The 27,296-nt window shown below is 57.1% G+C and overlaps 1 protein-coding gene across 1 annotated transcript; it reads right to left on the bottom strand.

Annotated features, from left to right (window-relative positions):
• Positions 1-629: 629 nt before the first annotated feature.
• LOC133264676 (glutamate receptor ionotropic, kainate 5-like) lies at positions 630-27,296 on the bottom strand (the record flags this gene model as incomplete). Its single annotated transcript, XM_061444511.1, is given in 13 exon segments — positions 630-751; positions 2,154-2,282; positions 2,394-2,619; positions 7,076-7,241; positions 7,351-7,524; positions 14,001-14,110; positions 14,202-14,315; positions 15,708-15,902; positions 20,315-20,422; positions 20,515-20,619; positions 23,350-23,381; positions 23,384-23,501; positions 27,141-27,296. Coding segments are annotated over 13 exon segments (1,755 nt in total), but the record flags the coding sequence as incomplete, so codon positions are not given.

The raw sequence follows: 27,296 nt of genomic DNA, 5'->3' as shown, positions 1-27,296 counted from the left end.
CCACAGCCCCTATGGAGCCCCCCACATCCCCTATGGAGCCCCCACCACATCCCCTATGGAGCCCCCCCCACAGCCCCTATGGAGCCCCCCACATCCCCTATGGAGCCCCCCCCACAGCCCCTATGGAGCCCCCCACATCCCCTATGGAGCCCCCCCCCACATCCCCTATGGAGCCCCCCCCACAGCCCCTATGGAGCCCCCCACATCCCCTATGGAGCCCCCCCCACAGCCCCTATGGAGCCCTCCCCTATCCCATACAGAACCCCCCCATGCCCCATGGGATCCCCTGGACCCTAATGGATCTCCCTATCCCCTATAGATCCCCCCACTGCATAGGGGGACACGCTGTCCTCTATGGGACCCCCCCATATCCCACAATCCCCTATGGGAACTCCCGTGTCCCTCATTACCCCCATTGCCCCCCGTTGCCCCCATTGCCTCCCATTGCAACCATTGCTCCCATTACCCCATTGCCCCCATTGCCCCCCATTGACCCCATTACCCCCATTGCCCCCCACTGCCCCCATTAACCCCATTGCCCCCACTACCCCATTGCCCCCATTGACCCCCATTGACCCCATTACTCCCATTGCCCCCATTGTCCCCATTGCCCCCATTGCCCCCATCACCTCCTCGCTCTCGGCTGAGCGCCGCGTTGACCACACGAACTCCACCACAGCCACGAAGACGGCGACGATGAGGCCACAAACCAGCACCACGAAGATGCCCCCAATGTTCTCCATGCCCAGCCCTGGAGGAGGAGAAGACCCCACGCATTCATTGGGCTCCATTGGGCACCATTGGGTGCCATTGGGCTCCATTGGGCACCATTGGGTTCCATTGGGTGCCATTGGGCTCTATTGGGTACCATTGGGCACCATTGGGTGCCATTGGGTGCCATTGGGCTCCATTGGGCTCCATCGGGCTCATTGGGCTCTATTGGGCACCATTGGGTTCCATTGGGCTCCATTGGGCTCTATTGGGTGCCATTGAGCACCATTGGGTTCCATTGGGCTCCATTGGGCTCTATTGCGCTCCACTGGGTTCCCTTGGGCTCCATTGGGTTCCATTGGCCTCCATTGGGTGCCATTGGGCTCCATTGGGCTCTATTGGGTGCCATTGGGCTCCATTGGGTTCCATTTGACTCCATTGGGCACCATTGGGCTCCATTGGGTTCCATTGGGTTCCATGAAGCTCCATTGGGCTCTATTGGGCTCCACTGGGTTTCCTTGGGCTCCATTGGGTTCCATTGACCTCCATTGGGTGCCATTGGGTTCCCTTGGGATCCATTGGGCTCTATTGACCTCCATTGGGTGCCATGGGGTTCCCTTGGCTCCATTGGGCTCATTGGGCTCCATTGGGCAACATTGGGTGCCATTGTGCTCCACTGGGCTCTATTGGGTTCCAATGGGTGCCATTGGGCTCCATTGGGCACCACTGGGCTCTATTGGGATCCATTGGGTTCCATTGGGCTCCATTGGGCTCACTGGGCTCTATTGGGTTCCATTGTGTTCCCTTGGGCTCCATTGGGCTCCATTGGGTGCCATTGGGCTCCATTGGGTTCCCTTGGCCTCCATTGGGCTCTATTGGGCTCCACTGGGTTCCCTTGGTCTCCACTGGGTTCCATTGGCCTCCATTGGGTGCCACTGGGTTCCCTTGGACACCATTGGGTGCCATGGGGTTCCCTTGGGAGCCATTGAGTTCCCTTCTTCTCCACTGGGCTCCATTGGGCTCCACTGGGTGCCATGGGGTTCCCTTGGGAGCCATGGGGTTCCCTTGGCTCCACTGGGCTCATTGGGCTCCATTGAGCTCCACTGGGCTCTATTGGGATCCACTGGGTGCCATTGGGATCCATTGGGCTCCACTGGGTTCCCTTGGGCTCCATTGGGCTCCACTGGGCTCTATTGGGATCCATTGGGCTCCATTGGGTGCCATTGGGCTCCATTGGGTGCTATTGGGCTCTATTGGGCTCCATTGGGTTCCCTTGGGCTCCATTGGGCTCCACTGGCCTCCATTGGGTTCCATGGGGCGCCATTGGGTTCCATTAGGCTCCATTGGGCTCCATTGATCTCCATTGGGCACCACTGGGCTTCACTGAGCTGTGTGTCCCCCCTTCCACCCCATAACCCCTCAATGCGTGTGGGGGGAATCACCTTTCGCTCTATGGTCCTCCTCTTTGGGGCAATGCCCCCCTTCCCACCACTTCCTCTTGAGGATCTCCAAGCGGTTGTTCTCCTGCAGCTGCAGGATGGCCAAGGTGATCTCATCGCGGAACGGGGACCCTATGGAAGAGCGCCCATGGGGGGGGCGATGGGTCTCCCGTGTTGAAGGTGGAGACCTCACCCCAACACTGGTGCGTGGGTCTTCTGTTGGCCGTGTGTCCCCCCCCATACCCAATGGCATGCCGATGCCATAGCCCTTGGTGTCCAGCAGCCCCCCGATCTGGGTCAGGTTGCAGTTGTGGCGCCGGTGGTACTCGTTCATGGTGGACTCCAAGAGGAAGGCGTACTTGGAGTTGAGGACGCGGGCGATCCCTTCCTCCGTGCTCTTGACGAAGACGCTGGGCTGCTTGGACTGCATGTAGTTCCACATGCGCTGGTAGGTCTGGTACCGCGAGTTCTGCGGTGGAACGGGGTTGGGGGGGGGGATGTGGTGGGTCTAGGTTGGGTTGGGTTGGATGGGTTGGGTTGGATGGGTTGCTCTAGGTTGAGTTGGGTTGGGTTGGATGGGTTGCGTTGGATGGGTTGGGTTGGATGGGTTGATCTAGGTTGAGTTGGGTTGGATAGGTTGGGTTGGATGGGTTGGATGGGTTGGGTTGGATGGGTTGCTCTAGGTTGAGTTGGGTTGGGTTGGATGGGTTGCGTTGGATGGGTTGGGTTGGATGGGTTGATCTAGGTTGGGCTGGGTTGGATGGGTTGGGTTGGATGGGTTGGATGGGTTGATCTAGGTTGGTTTGGGTTGGATGGGTTGGGTTGGATGGGTTGATCTAGGTTGGGCTGGGTTGGATGGGTTGATCTAGGTTGGTTTGGGTTGGATGGGTTGATCTAGGTTGGGTTGGGTTGGTTGATCTAGGTTGGGTTGGGTTGGATGGGTTGGATGGGTTCGATGGGTTGATCTAGGTTGGGTTGGGTTGGTTGATCTAGGTTGGGCTGGGTTGGATGGGTTCGATGGGTTGATCTAAGTTGGGTTGGGTTGGTTGGGTTGATCTAGGTTGGGTTGGGTTGAATGGGTTGGGTTGGATGGGTTGAGTTGGCTTGGATGGGTTGGGTTGGATGGGTTGGGATGGGTTGGGTTGCATGGGTTGATCTAGGTTGGGTTGGGTTGGATGGGTTTGGTTGGATGGGTTGATCTGGTTGGGTTGGATGGGTTGGGATGGGTTGGGTTGGATGGGTTGGGATGGGTTGGGTATGTATAGGTTGGGTTGGGTTGGATGGGTTGCTTTGGGTTGAGTTGGGTTGATCCAGGTTGAGTTGGGTTGGATGTGTGGGGTATATATAGGTTGGGTTGGATGGGTTGGGTTGGGTTGGACGGGTTGGGATGGGTTGAATGGGTTGGGTTGGGATGGGTTGAGATGGGTTGGATGGGTTGAGATGGGTTGATCTAGGTTGGGTTGGGTTGGATGGATTGGGTTTGGTTGGATGGATAGGATTAGATGGGTTAGGTTGGATGGCTTGGGTTGGATGGCTTGATCTATGTTGGGTTGGGTTGGATGGGTTGGGTCGATCTGGGTTGGGTTGATCTAGTTTGGGTTGGGTTGGATGGGTTGGGTTGAATGGATTGATCTAGGTTGGGTTGGGTTGGGTTGATGTGGGTTGGATGGATTGGGTTGGGATGGGTTGGATGGGTTGAGTTGGATGGGTTGGGTTGGATGGGTTGGGACGGGATGGATTGGGTTGGATGGGTTGATCTAGGTTGGGTTGGGTTGGATGGGTTGGGTTGATCTGGGTTGGGTTGGGTTGATGTGGGTTGGATGGATTGGGTTGGGATGGGTTGGATGGGTTGGGTTACATGGGTTGGGTTGGATGGGTTGATCTAGGTTGGGTTGATGTGGGTTGAGTTGGAAGGTTTGGATTGGTCCAGGTTGGATTGAGCTGGGTTGAGCTGGATGTGTTGGGTTGATCCAGGTCGGGTTGAGATGAGTCCATCCAAGTTGGGTTGGATGAGATGGATTGATCCAGGTTGCGTTGAGCTGGATGTGTTGGGTTGATCCATGTAGGGTTGGGTTGGGTTGGGTTGACGTGGGTTGATCCAGGTTGCGTTGGATGGGTTGGGATGAGTTGAGCTGGATTGATCCATGTTGGGTTGGATGAGATGGGTTGGGTTGAGCTGGGTGGATCCATGTTGGGTTGGATGGGTTGGATGGGATGGGGTGATCCAGGTTGGGTGGGGTTGGACGTGCTAGGTTGATCCATGTTGGGTTGGATGGGATGGGTTGGGATGAGGTGGGCTGATCCATGTTGGGTTGGGTTGGGTTGAGCTAGGTTGACCCATGTTGGGTTGGGGTGAGCTGGGTTGACCCGTGTTGGGTTGGGTTGACCCAGGTTGGGTTGGGTTTAATTGCCCCAGGTTGCCCCATGTTGGGTTGGGTTGGATTGATCCAGGTTGCCCCACATTGGGTTGGGTTGGAATGACCCATGTTGGGTTGGGTTGGATTGACCCGGGTTGAGTTGGATTGACCCGGGTTGGGTTGGATTGACCGGGGTTGGGTTGGGTTGGGTTGGGTTGGATTGACCCAGGTTGCCCCACGTTGGGTTGGGTTGGAATGACCCATGTTGACCCATGTTGGGTTGAGTTGGATTGACCCAGGTTGGGTTGAATTTACCCAGGTTGGGTTGGGTTGGGTTGGGTTGGATTGACCCGGGTTGCCCCACGTTGGGTTGGGTTGGAATGACCCATGTTGACCCATGTTGGGTTGAGTTGGATTGACCCAGGTTGGGTTGGATTTACCCAGGTTGGGTTGGGTTGGGTTGGGTTGGATTGACACAGGTTGCCCCATGTTGGGTTGGGTTGGGTTGGATTGACCCAGGTTGGGTTGGGTTGGGTTGGATTGACCCAGGTTGCCCCATGCTGGGTTGGGTTGGGTTGCCCCAGATTGGGTTGGGTTGGGTTGACCCAGGTTGCCCCATGTTGGGTTGGATTGACCCAGGTTAGGTTGTTTTGGGTTGGATTGACCTGGGTTGGGTTGGGTTGGGTTGAGTTGAGCCAGGTTGCCCCATGTTGAGTTGGGTTGGGTTGGATTGACACAGGTTGCCCCATGTTGGGTTGGGTTGGATTGACTCGGGTTGCCCCATGTTGGGTTGGGTTGGGTTGACCCAGGTTGCCCCATGTTGGGTTGGGTTGACCCCGGTTGCCCCATGTTGGGTTGGATTGACCCAGGTTGGGTTGGGTTGGGTTGGATTGACCCAAGTTGGGTTGGGTTGGGTTGGATTGACCCAGGTTGCCCCGTGTTGGGTTGGATTGACCCATGTTGGGTTGTGTTGGGTTGGATTGACCCAGGTTATTTTGGGTTGGGTTGGATTGACTTGGGTTGGGTTGGGTTGACCCCAGTTGCCACATGTTGGGTTGGAGTGGCCCATGTTGGGTTGGGTTGGGTTGGATTGACCCGGGTTGCCCCATGTTGGGTTGGGTTGACCCAGGTTGCCACATGTTGGGTTGGGTTGGGTTGGGTTGCCCCGGGTTGCCCCATGTTGCCCCATGTTCAGTTGGATTGACCCAGGTTGGGTTGACCCGGGTTGGGTTGGGTTGGGTTGGACTGACCCAGGTTGCCCCATGTTGGGTTGGATTGACCCAGGTTGGGTTGGGTTGGGTTGGGTTGACCCAGGTTGCCCCATGTTGGGTTGGATTGACCCAGGTTGGGTTGGGTTGGGTTGGATTGACCCAGGTTGCCCCATGTTGGGTTGGATTGACCCATGTTGGGTTGGGTTGGGTTGCATTGACCCGGGTTGGGTTGGGTTGGATTGACCCAGGTTGCCCCATGTTGGGTTGGGTTGGATTGACCCGGGTTGGGTTGGGTTTGATTGACCCAGGTTGCCCCATGTTGGGTTGGATTGACCCCGGTTGCCCCATGTTGGGTTGAGTTGGATTGACCCGTGTTGGGTTGGGTTGGGTTGACCCACGTTGCCCCATGTTGGGTTGGATTGACCCAGGTTGGGTTGGGTTGGGTTGGATTGACCTGGGTTGGGTTGGGTTGGGTTGACCCCGGTTGCCCCATGTTGGGTTGGATTGACCCAGGTTGGGTTGGGTTGGATTGACCCAGGTTGCCCCATGTTGGGTTGGGTTGACCCCGATTGCCCCATGTTGGGTTGGATTGACCCAGGTTGGGTTGGGTTGGGTTGGATTGACCCAGGTTGCCCCATGTTGGGTTGGATTGACCCAGGTTGGGTTGGGTTGGATTGACCCAAGTTGCCCCATGTTGGGTTGGATTGACCCCGGTTGCCCCATGTTGGGTTGAGTTGGATTGACCCGGGTTGGGTTGGGTTGGGTTGACCCAGGTTGCCCCACGTTGGGTTGGGTTGGATTGACCCATGTTGGGTTGGGTTGGGTTGACCCACGTTGCCCCATGTTGGGTTGGATTGACCCAGGTTGGGTTGGGTTGGGTTGGATTGACCTGGGTTGGGTTGGGTTGGGTTGACCCCGGTTGCCCCATGTTGGGTTGGATTGACCCAGGTTGGGTTGGGTTGACCCAGGTTGGGTTGGGTTGGGTTGGATTGACCCAGGTTGCCCCATGTTGGGTTGGATTGACCCAGGTTGGGTTGGGTTGGATTGACCCAGGTTGCCCCATGTTGGGTTGGGTTGACCCCGATTGCCCCATGTTGGGTTGGATTGACCCAGGTTGGGTTGGGTTGGGTTGGATTGACCCAGGTTGCCCCATGTTGGGTTGGATTGACCCAGGTTGCCCCATGTTGGGTTGGGTCGACCCCGATTGCCCCATGTTGGGTTGGATTGACGCAGGTTGGGTTGGGTTGGGTTGGATTGCCCCCGGTTGCCCCATGCTGGGTTGGGTTGGGTTGGATTGACCCAGATCACCCCAATCCCCCCCCTCCCCTCCTTCCCCCACCCCCCCTGAGCCCCACACCTGGAAGAAGGTCATGGTGGACCCGGCATGGATCGTGCCATACTCGATGTTGGTCTGATCGGCCAAGTCATCGGCCGACTCGATGGGCACCTCCATGCGCTGCACCGTCAGGAAGGCCGCCAGGTTGGCCGTGTACGACGAGATGATGATGAGGGTGAAGGCCCACCTACGGCGACACCATGACGGGGTTGGGGGGGGGGGGGTGACACGGAGGGCTCATTTCATGCGTCAACCCCCCCCCCCCAATCCCACCCCATAGTCGCTATGGGGCTCACCAGACGCCGCTGACGCAGCGGGTGGACAACGCGCGCGGCATGATCTCGGAGCCCTGCTGCATGAAGCCGCCGACGGGGAACCAGAGGCTGTTGCCCAACGTGTATTGGTTCTCTAGAAGGTTCCGGCGCTCCCGTAGGCACGGGTGGGGGTTGTACCACTCGTAGGGGCTCAGCCTGTTGGGGGGTGGGATGTGGGGCGGGATGTGGGGCGGGGGGGGGGAATGGAGAGGGTAAGGGGGGCTTCTGTAGTGCTCCAATCGCCATCGTTGACCTCAATGGGAGGTCCTTGAACCCCATCGTTGACCCCAATGGGTGCTCCTTGAACCCCATCGTTGACCCCAATGGGTGCTCCTTGAACCCCATCGTTGACCCCAATGGGTGCTCCAAGACACCTCAAACCCCAATGGGAGGTCCTTGAACCCCATTGTTGACCCCAATGGGTGCTCCTTGGGGCACCAAACCCCATCGTTGACCCCAATGGGTGCTCCAGGACCACCAAACCCCATCATTGACCCCAATGGGTGACACTGGAGCTCCAAATCCCATCGTTGACCCAATGGGTGCTCCTTGAACCCCATCACTGACCCCAATGGGTGCTCCTTGAACCCCATCATTGACCCCAATGGGTGCTCCTTGAACCCCATCATTGACCCCAATGGGAGCTCCTTGAACCCCATCATTGACCCCAATGGGTGCTCCTTGAACCCCATCATTGACCCCAATGGGTGCTCCTTGAACCCCATCGTTGACCCCAATGGGTGCTCCAGGACCCCCAAACTCCATCATTGACCCCAATGGGTGCTCCAGGACCCCCAAACTCCATCATTGACCCCAATGGGTGCTCCTTGAACCCCATCGTTGACCCCAATGGGTGCTCCAGGACCCCCAAACCCCATCATTGACCCCAATGGGTGCTCCTTGAACCCCATCGTTGACCCCAATGGGTGCTCCAGGACCACCAAACCCCATCATTGACCCCAATCGGTGCTCCTTGAACCCCATCGTTGACCCCAATGGGTGCTCCAGGACCCCCAAACCCCATCATTGACCCCAATCGGTGCTCCTTGAACCCCATCGTTGACCCCAATGGGTGCTCCAGGACCCCCAAACCCCATCATTGACCCCAATCGGTGCTCCTTGAACCCCATCGTTGACCCCAATGGGTGCTCCAGGACCCACAAACCCCATCATTGACCCCAATGGATGCTCCTTGAACCCCATCGTTGACCCCAATGGGTGCTCCAGGACCCCCAAACCCCATCATTGACCCCAATGGGTGCTCCTTGAACCCCATCGTTGACCCCAATGGGTGCTCCAGGACCTCCAAAAACCATCATTGACCCCAATGGGTGCTCCTTGAACCCCATCGTTGACCCCAATGGGTGCTCCAGGACCCCCAAACCCCATCATTGACCCCAATGGGTGCTCCAGGACCCTCAAACTCCATCATTGACCCCAATGAGTGCTCCTTGAACCCCATCACTGACCCCAATGGGTGCTCCTTGAACCCCATCATTGACCCCAATGGGTGCTCCTTGAACCTCATCATTGACCCCAATGGGTGCTCCTTGAACCCCATCATCGACCCCAATGGGAGCTCCTTGAACCTCATCATTGACCCCAATGGGTGCTCCTTGAACCCCATCATTGACCCCAATGGGAGCTCCTTGAACCCCATCACTGACCCCAATGGGTGCTCCTTGAACCCCATCATTGACACCAATGGGTGCTCCTTGAACCCCATCATTGACCCCAATGGGAGCTCCTTGAACCCCATCATTGACCCCAATGGGTGCTCCTTGAACCCCATCATTGACCCCAATGGGTGCTCCTTGAACCCCATCGTTGACCCCAATGGGTGCTCCAGGACCCCCAAACTCCATCATTGACCCCAAAGGGTGCTCCAGGACCCCCAAACTCCATCATTGACCCCAATGGGTGCTCCTTGAACCCCATCGTTGACCCCAATGGGTGCTCCAGGACCCCCAAACCCCATCATTGACCCCAATGGGTGCTCCTTGAACCCCATCGTTGACCCCAATGGGTGCTCCAGGACCACCAAACCCCATCATTGACCCCAATCGGTGCTCCTTGAACCCCATCGTTGACCCCAATGGGTGCTCCAGGACCCCCAAACCCCATCATTGACCCCAATGGGTGCTCCTTGAACCCCATTGTTGACCCCAATGGGTGCTCCAGGACCCCCAAACCCCATCATTGACCCCAATGGATGCTCCTTGAACCCCATCGTTGACCCCAATGGGTGCTCCAGGACCCCCAAACCCCATCATTGACCCCAATGGGTGCTCCTTGAACCCCATCGTTGACCCCAATGGGTGCTCCAGGACCCCCAAACCCCATCATTGACCCCAATGGGTGCTCCTTGAACCCCATCGTTGACCCCAATGGGTGCTCCAGGACCCCCAAACCCCATCATTGACCCCAATGGGTGCTCCAGGACCCCCAAACTCCATCATTGACCCCAATGGGTGCTCCTTGAACCCCATCGTTGACCCCAATGGGTGCTCCAGGATCCCCAAACCCCATCATTGACCCCAATGGGTGCTCCTTGAACCCCATCGTTGACCCCAATGGGTGCTCCTTGAACCCCATCACTGACCCCAATGGGTGCTCCTTGAACCCCATCATTGACCCCAATGGGTGCTCCTTGAACCTCATCATTGACCCCAATGGGTGCTCCTTGAACCCCATCATCGACCCCAATGGGAGCTCCTTGAACCTCATCATTGACCCCAATGGGTGCTCCTTGAACCCCATCATTGACCCCAATGGGAGCTCCTTGAACCCCATCATTGACCCCAATGGGAGCTCCTTGAACCCCATCATTGACCCCAATGGGCGCTCCTTGAACCCCATCGTTGACCCCAATGGGTGCTCCAAGACACCCCAAACCCCATCATTGACCCCAATGGCTGCTCCTTGAACCCCATCAGCGACCCCAATGGGTGCTCCTTGAACTCCATCACTGACCCCAATGGGTGCTCCTTGAACCCCATCGTTGACCCCAATGGGTGCTCCAGGACCACCAAACCCCATCATTGACCCCAATGGGTGCTCCAGGACCCCCAAACTCCATCATTGACCCCAATGGGTGCTCCTTGAACCCCATCGTTGACCCCAATGGGTGCTCCAGGATCCCCAAACCCCATCATTGACCCCAATGGGTGCTCCTTGAACCCCATCGTTGACCCCAATGGGTGCTCCTTGAACCCCATCACTGACCCCAATGGGTGCTCCTTGAACCCCATCATTGACCCCAATGGGTGCTCCTTGAACCTCATCATTGACCCCAATGGGTGCTCCTTGAACCCCATCATCGACCCCAATGGGAGCTCCTTGAACCTCATCATTGACCCCAATGGGTGCTCCTTGAACCCCATCATTGACCCCAATGGGAGCTCCTTGAACCCCATCATTGACCCCAATGGGAGCTCCTTGAACCCCATCATTGACCCCAATGGGCGCTCCTTGAACCCCATCGTTGACCCCAATGGGTGCTCCAAGACACCCCAAACCCCATCATTGACCCCAATGGCTGCTCCTTGAACCCCATCATTGACCCCAATGGGTGCTATTTGAACCCCATCGTTGACCCCAATGGGAGCTCCTTGAACTCCATCACTGACCCCAATGGGTGCTCCTTGAACCCCATCGTTGACCCCAATGGGTGCTCCTTAAACCCCATCGTTGACCCCAATGGGTGCTCCTTGAACCCCATCGTTGACCCCAATGGGTGCTCCAGGACCCCCAAAAACCATCATTGACCCCAATGGGTGCTCCTTGAACCCCATCGTTGACCCCAATGGGTGCTCCAGGACCCCCAAACCCCATCATTGACCCCAATGGGTGCTCCTTGAACCCCATCGTTGACCCCAATGGGTGCTCCAGGACCACCAAACCCCATCATTGACCCCAATCGGTGCTCCTTGAACCCCATTGTTGACCCCAATGGGTGCTCCAGGACCCCCAAACCCCATCATTGACCCCAATGGATGCTCCTTGAACCCCATCGTTGACCCCAATGGGTGCTCCAGGACCCCCAAACCCCATCATTGACCCCAATGGGTGCTCCTTGAACCCCATCGTTGACCCCAATGGGTGCTCCAGGACCCCCAAACCCCATCATTGACCCCAATGGGTGCTCCTTGAACCCCATCGTTGACCCCAATGGGTGCTCCAGGACCCCCAAACCCCATCATTGACCCCAATGGGTGCTCCAGGACCCCCAAACTCCATCATTGACCCCAATGGGTGCTCCTTGAACCCCATCGTTGACCCCAATGGGTGCTCCAGGATCCCCAAACCCCATCATTGACCCCAATGGGTGCTCCTTGAACCCCATCGTTGACCCCAATGGGTGCTCCTTGAACCCCATCACTGACCCCAATGGGTGCTCCTTGAACCCCATCATCGACCCCAATGGGAGCTCCTTGAACCTCATCATTGACCCCAATGGGTGCTTCTTGAACCCCATCATTGACCCCAATGGGAGCTCCTTGAACCCCATCATTGACCCCAATGGGAGCTCCTTGAACCCCATCATTGACCCCAATGGGCGCTCCTTGAACCCCATCGTTGACCCCAATGGGTGCTCCAAGACACCCCAAACCCCATCATTGACCCCAATCGGTGCTCCTTGAACCCCATCGTTGACCCCAATGGGTGCTCCTTGAACCCCATCATTGACCCCAATGGGTGCTCCTTGAACCCCATCGTTGACCCCAATGGGTGCTCCAGGACCCCCAAACCCCATCATTGACCCCAATGGGTGCTCCTTGAACCCCATCGTTGACCCCAATGGGTGCTCCAGGACCCCCAAACCCCATCATTGACCCCAATGGGTGCTCCTTGAACCCCATCGTTGACCCCAATGGGTGCTCCAGGACCCCCAAACCCCATCGTTGACCCCAATGGGTGCTCCAGGATCTCCTATTGGGGTGCTATTATGGGATATCCCTATTGAGGGTCATTATGGGATATCCCTATTGGGGTTCTATTATGGGATGTCCCTATTGGGGTGCATTATGGGATGTCCCTGTTATGCTTCATTTCAGGATGCCCCTATTGAGTGCTATTATGGGATGCCCCTATTGGGTGCTATTATAGGATATCTCTATTGAGGGTCATTATGGGATGTCTCTATTGGGTGCTATTATGGGGTGTCCCTATTGGGGTGCATTATGGGATATCCCTATTGAGGTTCATTATGGGATGTCTCTACTGGGTGCTATTATGGGATGTCCCTATTGAGTGCTATTATGGGATATCCCAATTGAGGGTCATTATGGGATGTCCCTATTGAGGTTCTTTTATGGGCTGTCCCTGCTGGGGTGCATTATGGGATGTCCTTATAAGGCTTCATTATGGGATGCCCCTCTTGGGGTGCATTATGGGATGTCCCTATTGGGTGCTATTATAGGATATCTCTATTGAGGGTCATTATGGGATGTCTCTATTGGGTGCTATTATGGGATGTCTATATTGGGGTGCATTATTGGATGTCCCTATTAGGCTTCATTATGGGATGTCCCTATTGGGGTGTATTACGGGATGTCCCAGCTGGGGTGCATTATGGGATGTCCCTATAAGGCTTCATTATGGGATGCCCCTATTGAGTGTTATTATGGGATGTCCCTTTTGGGGTGCATTATTGGATGTCTATATGGGGGTGCTATTATGGGATATCCCTATTGGGTGCTGTTATAGGATATCCCCATTGAGGTTCATTACGGGATGTCCCTGCTGGGTGCTATTATGGGATGCCCCTCTTGGGGTGCATTATGGGATGTCTATACGGGGGTGCTATTATGGGATATCCCTATTGAGGTTCATTATGGGATGCCCCTGCTGGGGTGCTATTATGGGATGTCCCTATTGGGGTGCATTACTGGATGTCTATATCGGGGTACTATTATGGGATATCCCCATTGAGGTTCATTACAGGATGCCCCTATTGGGGTGCTATTATGGGATGTCCCTATTGGGGTGCATTACTGGATGTCTATATCAGGGTGCTATTATGGGATATCCCTATTGAGGTGCATTACGGGATGCCCCTCCTGTGGTGCTATTATGGGATGTCCCTATTGGGGTGCATTACTGGATGTCTATATCAGGGTACTATTATGGGATATCCCCATTGAGGTTCACTACGGGATGCCTCTACTGGGTGCTATTATGGGATGTCCCTATTGGGGTGCATTACTGGATGTCTATATCGGGGTACTATTATGGGATATCCCCACTGAGGTTCATTACGGGATGCCCCTCCTGTGGTGCTATTATGGGATGTCCCTATTGGGGTGCATTACTGGATGTCTATATCGGGGTACTATTATGGGATATCCCCACTGAGGCTCATTACGGGATGCCCCTCCTGTGGTGCTATTATGGGATGTCCCTATTGGGGTGCATTATTGGATGTCTATATCGGGGTGCTATTATGGGATATCCCCATTGAGGTTCATTATGGGATGCCTCTACTGGGGTGCTATTATGGGATGTCCCTATTGGGGTGCATTACTGGATGTCTATATCAGGGTGCTATTATGGGATATCCCCATTGAGTTTCACTACGGGATGCCCCTACTGGGGTGCTATTATGGGATGTCCCTACCGGGGCGCATCACCTGGCAGCCAAGAAGAGGACGCAGCTCACGGCCAGGTAGGCGAGGAGCATGAAGAACCACACCGCTGGCGAGAAGGGGTCTAGGAAGGAGAAATACCCCGGCTTGCGGCCCTGTGGGGACACGGCATGAGACCCCCATGGTGGCACCCATGTGCGGCTCCCCCCTTCTCCCCCTACGGACCCCCATGGCCCTACCCCGTACCATGTGCACCCGGTAGAGGATGCTGATCCCCAGCGTCATGAAGGGCTTCGAGAAGTCGATGACCTTCTCCCGCTCCGCCGTGATGGTGAAGGCGGCCACGGCCAGGTCGGCTTTCTATGGGGTGGGACACACACAGTGGGGGGCATGGAAGGGGGTGCCCCAAGGCAACCCCAAAACCCCCTATTAAATGGTCCAAGAAACCCCAAAGTCCCCTAAGATGCCCTCAAACCCTCTTAAGAATTGCCCTCAAACTCCATATGATGCCCTCAATCCCCCTTAAGATGCCCCCAAGCCCACCTAAGACGCCCTCAATCCCCATAAGATGCCCTCAAACCCACTTAAGATGCCCTCAACCCCTCCAAGATGACCTCAAAACCCCCTATTTTGCACACCAACTCCCATAAGATGCCCCCAAAGCCCCCTAAGATGCACTCAAACACCCCTAAGATGCCCCCAAACCCCATAAGATGCCCTCAAAGCCCCCTAAGATGCCCTCAAATCCCCCTAAGATGCCCCCAAACCCATTAAGATGCCCTCAAACCCACTTAAAATGCCCTCACCCCCCCCTAAGGTGCCCTCAAGCCCAAAAAGATGCCCTCAATCCCCCTTAAGATGCCTTCAACCCTCCCTAAGATGCCCAAAACCTCATAAGATGCCCTCAACCCCCCCTAAGATGCCCTCAAACCCCCATAAGATGCCCTCAAACCCCCTTAACATGCCCTCAAACCCCCTTAAGATGCCCCCAAACCCCCCTTAAGATGCCCTCAAACCCCATAAGATGCCCTCAACCCCGATAAGATGCCCTCAAACCTCCTAATATGCACACAAACGCCCATAAGATGCCCCCAAAACCCCCTAAGATGCCCTCAAACCTCCAGAAGATGCCCCCAAACCCCCATAAGATGCCCCCAAAACCCCCTAAGATGCCCTCAAACCCCCATAAGATGCCCTCAAACCCCCCTAAGATGCCCTCAAACCCCCATAAGATGCCCTCAAACCCCCTTAAGATGCCCTCAAATCCCCTTAAGATGCCCCCAAACCCCCCTTAAGATGCCCTCAAACCCCGTAAGATGCCCTCAAACCCCATAAGATGCCCTCAACCCCGATAAGATGCCCTCAAACCCCCTAATATGCATACAAACGCCCATAAGATGCCCCCAAACCCCCATATGATGCCCTCAAACCCCTACAAGATGCCCTCAGACCCGATAAGATGCCCTCAAACACCCTAATATGCACACAAACTCCCATAAGATGCCCCCAAACCCCCATATGAGGCCCTCAAACCCCTACAAGATGCCCTCAAACCCCCATAAGATGCCCTCAAACCCCATAAGATGCCCCCAAACCCATACTAAATGCCCCCAACCCCCCTAAGATGCCCTCAAACCCCCATAAAATGCCCTCAAACCCCCATAAGATGCCCACAAACCCCCATAAGATGCCCTCAAACCCCCATAAGATACCCTCCAGATCCCCCCCCCGGGCCCCCGTTGCCCCCCATACCCTATTGATGAGCTCTCCCACCATGCCGGTCCAGGACCCATTGGGCTCGGGGGCCCCATAGAGCCCGTCCTCCACCAGCTTGATGTGGAAGCGGAACTTGAGGAGCCCGGCCAGCTCCTGCAGCATGTCCACGCAGAAGCCCTCATAGCGCTCGGGGCCGCCCGCGCCCCCCACCCGCATCACGTAGGGGTTCTCCTATGGGGTGGGATTGGGAAGGGATGGGGACGGGCATGGGATAGGGAGGATGGAGAGGTTGGAGCGATGGGGAAGGCAAGAGGGAGGCAATGGAGAGCACAAAGGGGATTCCAGTGGAGAACCCAAGAGGAACCCAATGGAGAACCCAAGAGGAACCCAATGGAGAGCCCAAGAGGAACCCAATCGAGAATCCAAGAGGAACCCAATGGAGAGCCCAATGGAGATACCCCATGAGATCGCAATGGAGAGCACAAAGGGGAACCCAATGGAGAACCCAAGAGGAACCCAATGGAGAGCCCAATGGAGATACCCCATGAGATCACAATGGAGAGTACAAAGGGGAACCCAATGGAGAGCCCAAGAAGAACCCAATGGAGAATCCAAGAGGAACCCAATGGAGAACCCAAGAGGAACCCAATGGAGAACCCAAGAGGAACCCAATGGAGAGCCCAAGAGGAACCCAATGGAGAACCCAAGAGGAACCCAATGGAGAACCCAAGAGGAACCCAATGGAGAATCCAAGAGGAACCCAATGGAGAACCCAAGAGGAACCCAATGGAGAGCCCAAGAGGAACCCAATGGAGAACCCAAGAGGAACCCAATGGAGAACCCAATGGAGATATCCCATGAGATCTCAATGGAGAACCCAAGAGGAACCCAATGGAGAGCCCAGTGGAGATACCCCATGAGATCGCAATGGGGAACCCAAGAGGAACCCAATGGAGAACCCAATGGAGATACCCCATGAGATCGCAATGGAGAGCACAAAGGGGAACCCAAGGGAGAACCCAAGAGGAACCCAATGGAGAACCCAATGGAGATACCCCCCATGAGATCGCAATGGAGAACCCAAGAGGAACCCAATGGAGAACCCAATGGAAATACCCCACGAGATCTCAATGGAGAGCACAAAGGGGAACCCAAGGGAGAACCCAAGAGGAACCCAATGGAGAGCCCAAGAGGAACCCAATGGAGAACCAAAGAGGAACCCAATGGAGAACCAAACAGGAACCCAATGGAGAACCCAAGAGGAACCCAATGGAGAGCCCAATGGAGATACCCCATGAGATCACAATGGAGAACCCGAGAGGAACCCAATGGAGAACCCAATGGAGATACCCCATGAGATTGCAATGGAGAGCACAAAGGGGAACCCAATGGAGAAGCCAAGAGGAACCCAATGGAGAGCCCAAGAGGAACCCAATGGAGAACCAAAGAGGAACCCAATGGAGAACCAAACAGGAACCCAATGGAGAACCCAAGAGGAACCCAGTGGAGAGCCCAATGGAGATACCCCCTAAGACTGCAATGGAGAGCACAAAGAGGAACCCAATGGAGAACCCAAGAGGAACCAAATGGAGAGCCCAATGGAGATACCCCATGAGATCGCAATGCAGAGCACAAAGGGGAACCCAATGGAGAACCCAAGAGGAACCCAATGGGGAGCCCAATGGAGATACCCCATGAGATCACAATGGAGAGCACAAAGGGGAACCCAATGGAGAACCCAAGAGGAACCCAATGGAGAGCCCAAGAGGAACCCAATGGAGAACCCAATGGAGATACCCCATGAGATCGCAATGGAGAACCCGAGAGGAACCCAATGGAGAACCCAATGGAGATACCCCATGAGATTGCAATGGAGAGCACAAAGGGGAACCCAATGGAGAAGCCAAGAGGAACCCAATGGAGAAGCCAAGAGGAACCCAATGGAGAGCCCAAGAGGAACCCAATGGAGAACCAAAGAGGAACCCAATGGAGAGCCCAGTGGAGATACCCCATGAGATCACAATGGGGAGCACAAAGGGGATCCCAGTGGAGAGCCCAAGAGGAACCCAATGGAGAGCCCCATGGAGATACCCCATGAGATCGCAATGGGGAACCCAAGAGGAACCCAATGGAGAATCCAATGGACATACCCCATGAGATCGCAATGGAGAGCACAAAGGGGAACCCAAGGGAGAACCCAAGAGGAACCCAATGGAGAGCCCAAGAGGAACCCAATGGAGAACCCAATGGAGATACCCCATGAGATCGCAATGGAGAACCCGAGAGGAACCCAATGGAGAACCCAATGGAGATACCCCATGAGATTGCAATGGAGAGCACAAAGGGGAACCCAATGGAGAAGCCAAGAGGAACCCAATGGAGAAGCCAAGAGGAACCCAATGGAGAGCCCAAGAGGAACCCAATGGGGAACCAAAGAGGAACCCAATGGAGAATCCAAGAGGAACCCAGTGGAGAGCCCAATGGAGATACCCCCTAAGACTGCGATGGAGAGCACAAAGAGGAACCCAATGGAGAACCCAAGAGGAACCAAATGGAGAGCCCAATGGAGATACCCCATGAGATCGCAATGCAGAGCACAAAGGGGAACCCAATGGAGAACCCAAGAGGAACCCAATGGGGAGCCCAATGGAGGTACCCCGTGAGATCCCAATGGAGAACACAAGGACCCAATGGAGAACCCAAGGATGAGCCCAATGGAGAACCCAAGGATGAACCCAATGGAGAACCCAATGGTGAACCCAATGGAGACCCCAAGACGACCCCAATGGAGAACCCAAGGGTAAACCCAATGGACAACCCAATGGAGACCCCAAGACGACCCCAATGGAGAACCCAATGGAAAACCCAATGTAGAACCCAAGGATGAGCCCAATGGAGAACCCAATGGAGAACCCAATGGAGACCCAAAGACAACAACAATGGAGAAACCCAATGGACAACCTAATGGACAACCCAATGGATAACGCAAGGGTAAACCCAATGGACAACCCAATGGAGACCACAAGATGACCCCAATGGAGAACCCAATGGAGACCCCAAGACGACCCCAATGGAGAACCCAATGGAGAACCCAATGGAGAACCCAATGGAGACCCCAAGACCACCCCAATAGAAAGCCCAATGGACAACCCAATGGACAACCCAATGGAGACCCCAAGACGACCCAATGGAGAACCCAATGGTGAACCCAATGTAGAATCCAATGGAGAACCCAAGGGTGAACCCAATGGACAACCCAATGGAGACCCCAAGACGACCCCAATGGACAACCCAATGGAGAACCCAATGGACAACCCAATGGAGACCCCAAGATGACCCCAATGGACAACCCAATGGAGAACCCAATGGAGACCCCAAGATGACCCCAATGGACAACCCAATGGAGAACCCAATGGAGACCCCAATGAGACCCCAATGGACAACCCAACGGAGACCCCAAGACGATAGCAATGGAGAACCCAATGGAGACCCCAAGACGACCCCAATGGACAACCCAATGGACAACCCAATGGAGACCCCAAGATGACACCAATGGAGAACCCAATGGAGAACCCCAATGGACAACCCAACGGAGACCCCAAGACGACCCCAATGGAGAACCCAATGGACAACCCAATGGACAACCCAATGGAGACCCCAAGACGACCCCAATGGAGAACCCAATGGACAACCCAATGGACAACCCAATGGAGACCCCAAGATGACACCAATGGAGAACCCAATGGAGAACCCAATGGAGACCCCCAATGAGACCCCAATGGACAACCCAACGGAGACCCCAAGACGACAGCAATGGAGAACCCAATGGAGACCCCAAGACGACCCCAATGGACAACCCAATGGAGACCCCAAGATGACACCAATGGAGAACCCAATGGAGAACCCAATGGAGACCCCCAATGAGACCCCAATGGACAACCCAACGGAGACCCCAAGACGACAGCAATGGAGAACCCAATGGAGACCCCAAGACGACCCCAATGGACAACCCAATGGAGACCCCAAGACGACACCAATGGACAATCCAATGGAGACCCCAAGACGACCCCAATGGACAACCCAATGGACAACCCAATGGAGACCCCAAGACGACCCCAATGGACAACCCAATGGACAACCCAATGGAGACCCCAAGATGACACCAATGGAGAACCCAATGGACAACCCCAATGGACAACCCAACGGAGACCCCAAGACGACAGCAATGGAGAACCCAATGGAGACCCCAAGACGACCCCAATGGACAACCCAATGGAGACCCCAAGACGACACCAATGGACAATCCAATGGAGACCCCAAGACGACCCCAATGGACAACCCAATGGACAACCCAATGGAGACCCCAAGACGACCCCAATGGACAACCCAATGGACAACCCAATGGAGACCCCAAGATGACACCAATGGAGAACCCAATGGAGAACCCCAATGGACAACCCACCGGCCGCCCCACGCCGCCCCAATGGAAGACCCAATGCAACCAACGAAGACCCCGGTGACTTCTTCCCCCCCCCCCCCAGTTACTCCAGAGCCCCACCAGGACGCAGAAGCAGCCCCATAGACTGCCAACGGCCCCACCTCAATGGGCCTGCGCCCGCCCCACTCACGCCAGCCCCACTCACCAGGATGGTGGTGATGATGAGGGTCTTGTTGGCCAAGCTATCGGAGGCGTTGACGGCCAAGGTGGCGGCGTCCATGGCCAAGGTCCTATTGGAGTACCACACACCCACCTGTGGGGGGGGACGGGGACGGGGACGGGACCATGGGGCAGCCGTGGGGCAGCCGTGGGGCGGAAGTGGGGCGGAGGTGGGGCAGGCCTGACCTCGCGGTGCCCATCGCGCCCCTTCTCCAGCACGTGGAGGGTGTAGTTGGTCCTCTGGCCCTTGCTGTTGAACTCGATGCGCCCGGTCAAGCCATCGTACTCCACCTGTGGGGCGGGGGAACAGAGGTTGTGGGGCACCCCCAAAGCTGCCCCACACATGTGGGGATAGCTCCCGCGAAGGGTTCGGCGTCCTCCAAGGGGTGTTTTTTTGGACACTGTAGACCTCCATTGAGCCCCATAAGCAGCAGTTCAGCCCCAGAGCACCCATTGAGCCCCAGAGCCGCCCATTGAGCCCCATAGCACCAGTTCAGCCCCATAGCCACCCATTGATCCCCAGAGCCACCCATTGATCCCCATGGCCACCCACTGATGCCCATAGACCCCCATTGAGCCCCATACTGTCCCACTGAGCCCCATACTCCCCCATTGAACCCCATAGCACCACTTCAGCCCCATAGCCACCCACTGATCCCCATAGCCGCCCATTGATCCCCACTGAGCCCCATAGCCACCCATTGATCCCCATAGCACTACTTCAGCCCCATAGCCCCCACTGAGCCCCATACTCCCCCATTGAAACCCATAGCACCACTTCAGCCCCATAGCCACCCACTGAACCCCATAGCCACCCATTGATCCCCATAGGCACCCATTGATCCCCATAGCCCCCACTGAGCCCCATACTCCCCCACTGAACCCCATAGCACCACTTCAGCCCCACAGCCACCCATTGATCCCCATAGCCACGCACTGATGGCCATAGCACCCATTGATCCCCATACTCCCCCACTGAACCCCATAGCACCACTTCAGCCCCATAGCCACCCATTGATCCCCATAGCCACGCATTGATCCCCATTGAGCCCCACTGATCCCCATAGCCACCCACTGATCCCCATAGCACCACTTCAGCCCCATAGCCACCATTGAGCCCCATACTCCCCCATTGAAACCCATAGCACCACTTCCGCCCCATAGCCACCCACTGAACCCCGTAGTCACCCATTGATCCCTATAGCCCCCATTGAGCCCCATACTCCCCCATTGAACCCCATAGCACTACTTCAGCCCCATAGCCACCCATTGATCCCCAGAGCCACCCATTGATCCCCATAGCCTCCACTGAGCCCCATACTCCCCCATTGATCCCCATAGCCACACATTGAGCCCCATAGCCAGCCATTGAGCCCTACAGCCACTCATTGAGCCCCATAGCCTCCATTGAGCCCCATAGCCGCCCCATAGCCTCCATTGAGCCCCATACTCCCCCATTGAGCCCCATAGGCCCCCATTGAACCCCACAGCCACCCATTGATCCCCATACCCTCCATTGATCCCCAGAGCCACCCATTGATCCCCATTGACCTCCATTGAGCCCCATAGCCACCCATTGAGCCCCATAGCCTCCCTTGAGCCCCATTAGCCATCCATTGAACCCCATAGCCACCCATTGGTCCCCATAGCCTCCATTGAGCCCCATAGCCACCCATTGATCCCCAGAGCCACCCATTGAGCTCCATAGCCACCCATTGATCCCCATAGCCTCCATTGAGCCCCATAGCCACCCACTGAACCCCATAGCCGCCCCATAGCCGCCCCATAGCCGCCCCATAGGTGCCCCATAGGCCCCCATTGATCCCCATAGCCTCCATTGAACCCCATAGCCGCCCCATAGCCGCTCCATAGCCGCCCCATAGGTGCCCCATAGCCTCCATTGAGCCCCATAGGCCCCCATTGAACCCCATAGCACCAGTTCAGCCCCAGAGCCACCCACTGAGCCCCATAGCCTCCATTGAGCCCCATACTCCCCCATTGATCCCCATAGCCACCCATTGAGCCCCATAGCTACCCATTGAGCCCCATAGCCTCCATTGAGCCCCGTACTCCCCCATTGATCCCCATAGCATCCATTGAGCCCCATAGCCTCCATTGAGCCCCATACTTCCCCACTGAGCCCCATAGGCCCCCATTGAACCCCATAGGCCCTCATTGATCCCCATAGCCACCCATTGGTCCCCATAGCCTCCATTGAGCCCCATAGGCCCCCACTGAACCCCATAGCACCAGTTCAGCCCCATAGCCACCCATTAATCCCCATAGCCTCCATTGAGCCCCATACTCCCCCACTGAGCCCCACAGCCACCCATTGAACCCCATAGCCGCCCCATAGCCACCCATTGAATCCCATAGCCACCCACTGAACCCCACTGGCGCCCCATAGCTGCCCCATAGCCGCCCCATATCCGCCCCATAGCCCCCATAGCAGCCCCATAGCCACCCCATAGGCCCCCCATATCCGCCCCATAGCCGCCCCATATCCGCCCCATAGCCACCCATTGATCCCCATAGCTGCCCCATAGGCCCCCCATATCCGCCCCATAGGCCCCCATAGCCGCCCCATATCTGCCCCATAGGCCCCCATAGACGCCCCATAGCTGCCCCATAGCCACCCATTGATCCCCATAGCTGCCCCATAGGCCCCCCATATCAGCCCCATATCCGCCCCATAGGCCCCCCATATCCGCCCCATAGGCCCCCCATATCCGCCCCATATCCACCCCATATCCGCCCCATAGGCCCCCCATAGGCCCCCCATATCTGCCCCATATCCGCCCCATAGGCCCCCCATATCCGCCCCATATCCGCCCCATATCCGCCCCATATCCACCCCATAACCACCCCATATCCACCCCATATCCGCCCCATAGGCCCCCCATATCCGCCCCATATCCACCCCATATCCGCCCCATATCCACCCATATCCGCCCCATATCCACCCCATATCCGCCCCATAGCCGCCCCATATCCGCCCCATAGCTGCCGCACGGCGCTCACCATGCGCAGGTAGTTCATGAGGCTGGTGCCGGGGCCCAGATGCCCGGCGCGGCGCAGGCCAAGGCGCGACCTCCGACCTCCTGGCTCCGGTTGAGGGCGCGAACGGCGCCGACCACCACGTGCACGGCGTCGAAGAGGAGAGCGGCCGAGAGCTGGGGGGGGGAGGGGCATTGGGGGGGGGGGAGGGGCCATGGGGGGTGGGGGTGGGGAGGGGTGGGGATGGGGGGAGGAGATTGGATGTGGGGGGTGGGGGAAGGGATGTCATGGGGGGTGGGGGAGGGGAGAAGATGGGATGTGGGGGTGGGAAAGGGGAGGAGTGGGGTGGGATGCGATGGGGGGAGGGGTGGGATAGGGTGGGGGTTGGGGGAGGGGATGGGATGTGGGGGTGGGGGAGAGGAGAAGATGGGATATGGGGGTGGGAAAGGGGAGGGGTGGGGGGAGGGGTGGGATGGGGTGGGGGAGGGGAGGGATGGGGGTGGGGGAGGGGAGAAGATGGGATGGGGGGAGGGGTGGGGGAGGGGTGGGGGGGTGGGGGAGTGGTGGGATGGGGTGGGGGAGGGGAGGGATGGGATGTGGGGGGTGGGAAAGGGGAGGAGTGGGGTGGGATGCAATGGGGGGAGGGGTGGGATAGGGTGGGGGAGGGGAGGGGATGGGATGTGGGGTGGGAAATGGGAGGGGTGGGGGGAGGGGTGGGATAGGGTGGGGGAGGGGAGGGATAGGGTGGGGGTGGGGAGAAGATGGAATGTGGGGGTGGGATAGGGGAGGGGGGGAAGGGTTGGATGGGATATGGGAGGGGATGTAGGGGTTGGGGGAGGGGTGGGGGTGGGGAGGGATGGGGTGGGGGGGGACGGGTGGGATGGGGGAGGGGTGGGGTGGGGGTTGGGAGAGGGTTGGGATGGGGTGCGGGTGGGGATGTCATGAGGGGATGGGGGAGGGGAGAAGATGGGATGTGGGGGGTGGGGGGAGTTTAGCGGATGTGGGGTGGGGGGAGATGGAGAGACAGGATCTAGGTTCCCATTGGGTCTTGGTGTCCCCCATGGGTCTTGGCGTCGCCTATGGGGTTCTAGGTCTCCCATTGGGTCCTGGGGTCCCCCATTGGGTCTTGGTGTCCCCCATTGGCTTCCATGTCCCCCATAGGGTCTTGGCGTCCCCATTGGCTTCTAGGACTCCCATTGGGTCTTGGTGTCCCCCATTGTGTCTTGGTGTCTCCCATTGGGTCTTCGTGCCCCCAGTTGGATTCAAGGTCCCCCATAGGGTGTTGGTGTCCCTCATTGGGTCTCGGTGTCCCCCACTGGGTCTTGGGGTCTCCAATTGGGTCTTGGTTTCCTCCATTGAGTTCTAGGCCTTCCATTGGCTTCTAGTACCCCATTGGGTTTTGGTGTCCCCCAATGGGTCTTGGTGTCCCTCATTGGTTCTTGGTGTCCCTCATTGGGTCTTGCTGTCTCCCATTGACTTCTAGGTTCCCCATTGGGTCTTGGGGTTCCCCATTGAGTTCTAGACCGCCCATTGGGTCTTGGTGTCCCCATTGGCTTCTAGGTCCCCCACTGAGTTCTAGGCCCCTCATTGGGTCTTGGTGTCAACCATTGGGTCTTGGTGTCCCCCACTGGCTTCTAGGTCCCCCACTGAGTTCTAGGCCCCTCATTGGGTCTTGGTGTCAACCATTGGGTCTTGGTGTCCCCCACTGGCTTCTAGGTCCCCCATTGGCTTCAAGGCTCCCCATTGGGTCTTAGTGTCCCCCATTGGCTTCTAGGGCCCCCATTGGGTCTTGGTTGGTGTCCCCTATTGGGTCTTGGTGTCCCCCACTGGCTTCTAGGTCCCCATTGATCTCTAGGGCCCCATTGGGTCTCGGTGTCCCCCATTCTGTCTTGGGGTCCCCCACTGGGTCTTGGTGTCCCCCATTGGGTCTTGGAGTCCCCCATTGGCTTCTAGGTCCCCCATTGAGTTCTAGGCTCCCATTGGGTCTTGGTGTCCCCCATTGGGTCTTGGTGTCTCCCATTGGGTCTTGGTGTCCCCCATTGGGTCTTGGTGCCCCCCATTGGCTTCTAGGTCCTCCATTGGCTTCAACGCCTTCCATTGGGTCTTGGCATCCCCCATTGGGTCTTGGTGTCTCCAATTGGGTCTTGGTATCTCCAATTGGCTCTTGGTGCCCCCCATTGATTTCTAGGCCCCCCATTGGGTCTTGGTGTCCCCCACTGGGTCTTGGTGTCCCCCATTGGCTTCTATGTCCCTCATTGGGTCTTGGTGCCCCCCATTGGGTCTTGGTGTCTCCCATTGGGTCTTGGTGTCTCCCATTGGGTCTTGGTGTCCCCCATTGGCTTCTAGGCCCCCCATTGGGTCTTGGTGTCCCCCACTGGGTCTTGGTGTCCCCCATTGGCTTCTATGTCCCTCATTGGGTCTTGGTGTCTCCCATTGGGTCTTGGTGTCTCCCATTGGGTCTTGGTGTCCCCCATTGGCTTCTAGGCCCCCCATTGGGTCTTGGTGTCTCCCATTGGGTCTTGGTGCCCCCCATTGGCTCTTGCTGCCCCCAGTGACTTCTAGGCCCCCCATTGGGTCTTGGTGTCCCCCATTGGCTCTTGCTGCCCCCCATTGACTTCTATGTCCCCCATTGGGTCTTGGTGTCCCCCATTGGCTCTTGGTGCCCCCTATTGACTTCTTGTCCCCCATTGGGTCTTGGTGCCCCGCATTGGCTCTTGGTGCCCCCCATTGACTTCTATGTCCCCATTGGGTCTTGGTGTCTCCCATTGGGTCTTGCTGCCCCCCATTGACTTCTATGTCCCCCATTGGGTCCTTGGTGTCTCCCATTGGCTCTTGGTGCCCCCCATTGACTTCTATGTCCCCCATTGGGTCTTGGTGTCCCCCCATTGGCTCTTGGTGCCCCCCATTGACTTCTAGGCCCCCATTGGGTCTTGGTGCCCCCCATTGGCTCTTGGTGCCCCCCATTGACTTCTATGTCCCCATTGGGTCATGGTGTCCCCCATTGGCTCTTGGTGCCCCCCATTGACTTCTATGTCCCCCATTGGGTCTTGGTGCCCCCCATTGGCTCTTGGTGCCCCCCATTGACTTCTATGTCCCCCTTTGGGTCTTGGTGTCTCCCATTGGCTCTTGGTGCCCCCCATTGACTTCTAGGCCCCCCATTGGGTCTTGGTGTCCCCCATTGGCTCTTGGTGCCCCCCATTGACTTCTATGTCCCCCATTGGCTCTTGGTGCCCCCCATTGGCTCTTGGTGCCCCCCATTGACTTCTATGTCCCCCATTGGGTCTTGGTGTCTCCCATTGGGTCTTGGTGTCCCCCATTGGCTCTTGGTGCCCCCCATTGACTTCAATGTCCCCCATTGGCTCTTGGTGTCCCCCATTGGCTCTTGGTGCCCCCCATTGACTTCTATGTCCCCCATTGGGTCTTGGTGCCCCCCATGGCTCTTGGTGCCCCCCATTGACTTCTATGTCCCCATTGGGTCTTGGTGTCTCCCATTGGCTCTTGGTGCCCCCCATTGACTTCTAGGCCCCCCATTGGGTCTTGGTGTCCCCCATTGGCTCTTGGTGCCCCCCATTGACTTCTATGTCCCCCATTGGCTCTTGGTGCCCCCCATTGGCTCTTGGTGCCCCCCATTGACTTCTATGTCCCCCATTGGGTCTTGGTGTCTCCCATTGGGTCTTGGTGTCCCCCATTGGCTCTTGGTGCCCCCCATTGACTTCAATGTCCCCCATTGGCTCTTGGTGTCCCCCATTGGCTCTTGGTGCCCCCCATTGGCTCTTGCTCTCCCCCATTCCCATCCCCTCCCCCCATCTCCTCACCGCGGGGCCCGGGTAGGGGCTGCGCCCGCAGCTCTCGCGCCACGAGAGGTTGAGGCTGCGCTCGAACTCGCCGTAGAAGGGGTGGCTCGTGTTGAAGAGGGAGAAACCCAGCACCGAGCTGGGCGCCGCCGAGCCCAGGCGCAGCAGCGGGAAGTC

The sequence above is a fragment of the Pezoporus flaviventris genome, unplaced genomic scaffold, assembly GCF_033815535.1.
Source record: "Pezoporus flaviventris isolate CSIRO_AGI_PZ_B2104156 unplaced genomic scaffold, CSIRO_AGI_Pfla_v1 ptg000950l, whole genome shotgun sequence".
NCBI classification, from domain to species: Eukaryota; Metazoa; Chordata; class Aves; order Psittaciformes; family Psittacidae; genus Pezoporus; species Pezoporus flaviventris.
This window is presented reverse-complemented; position numbering and strand designations above follow the sequence as displayed.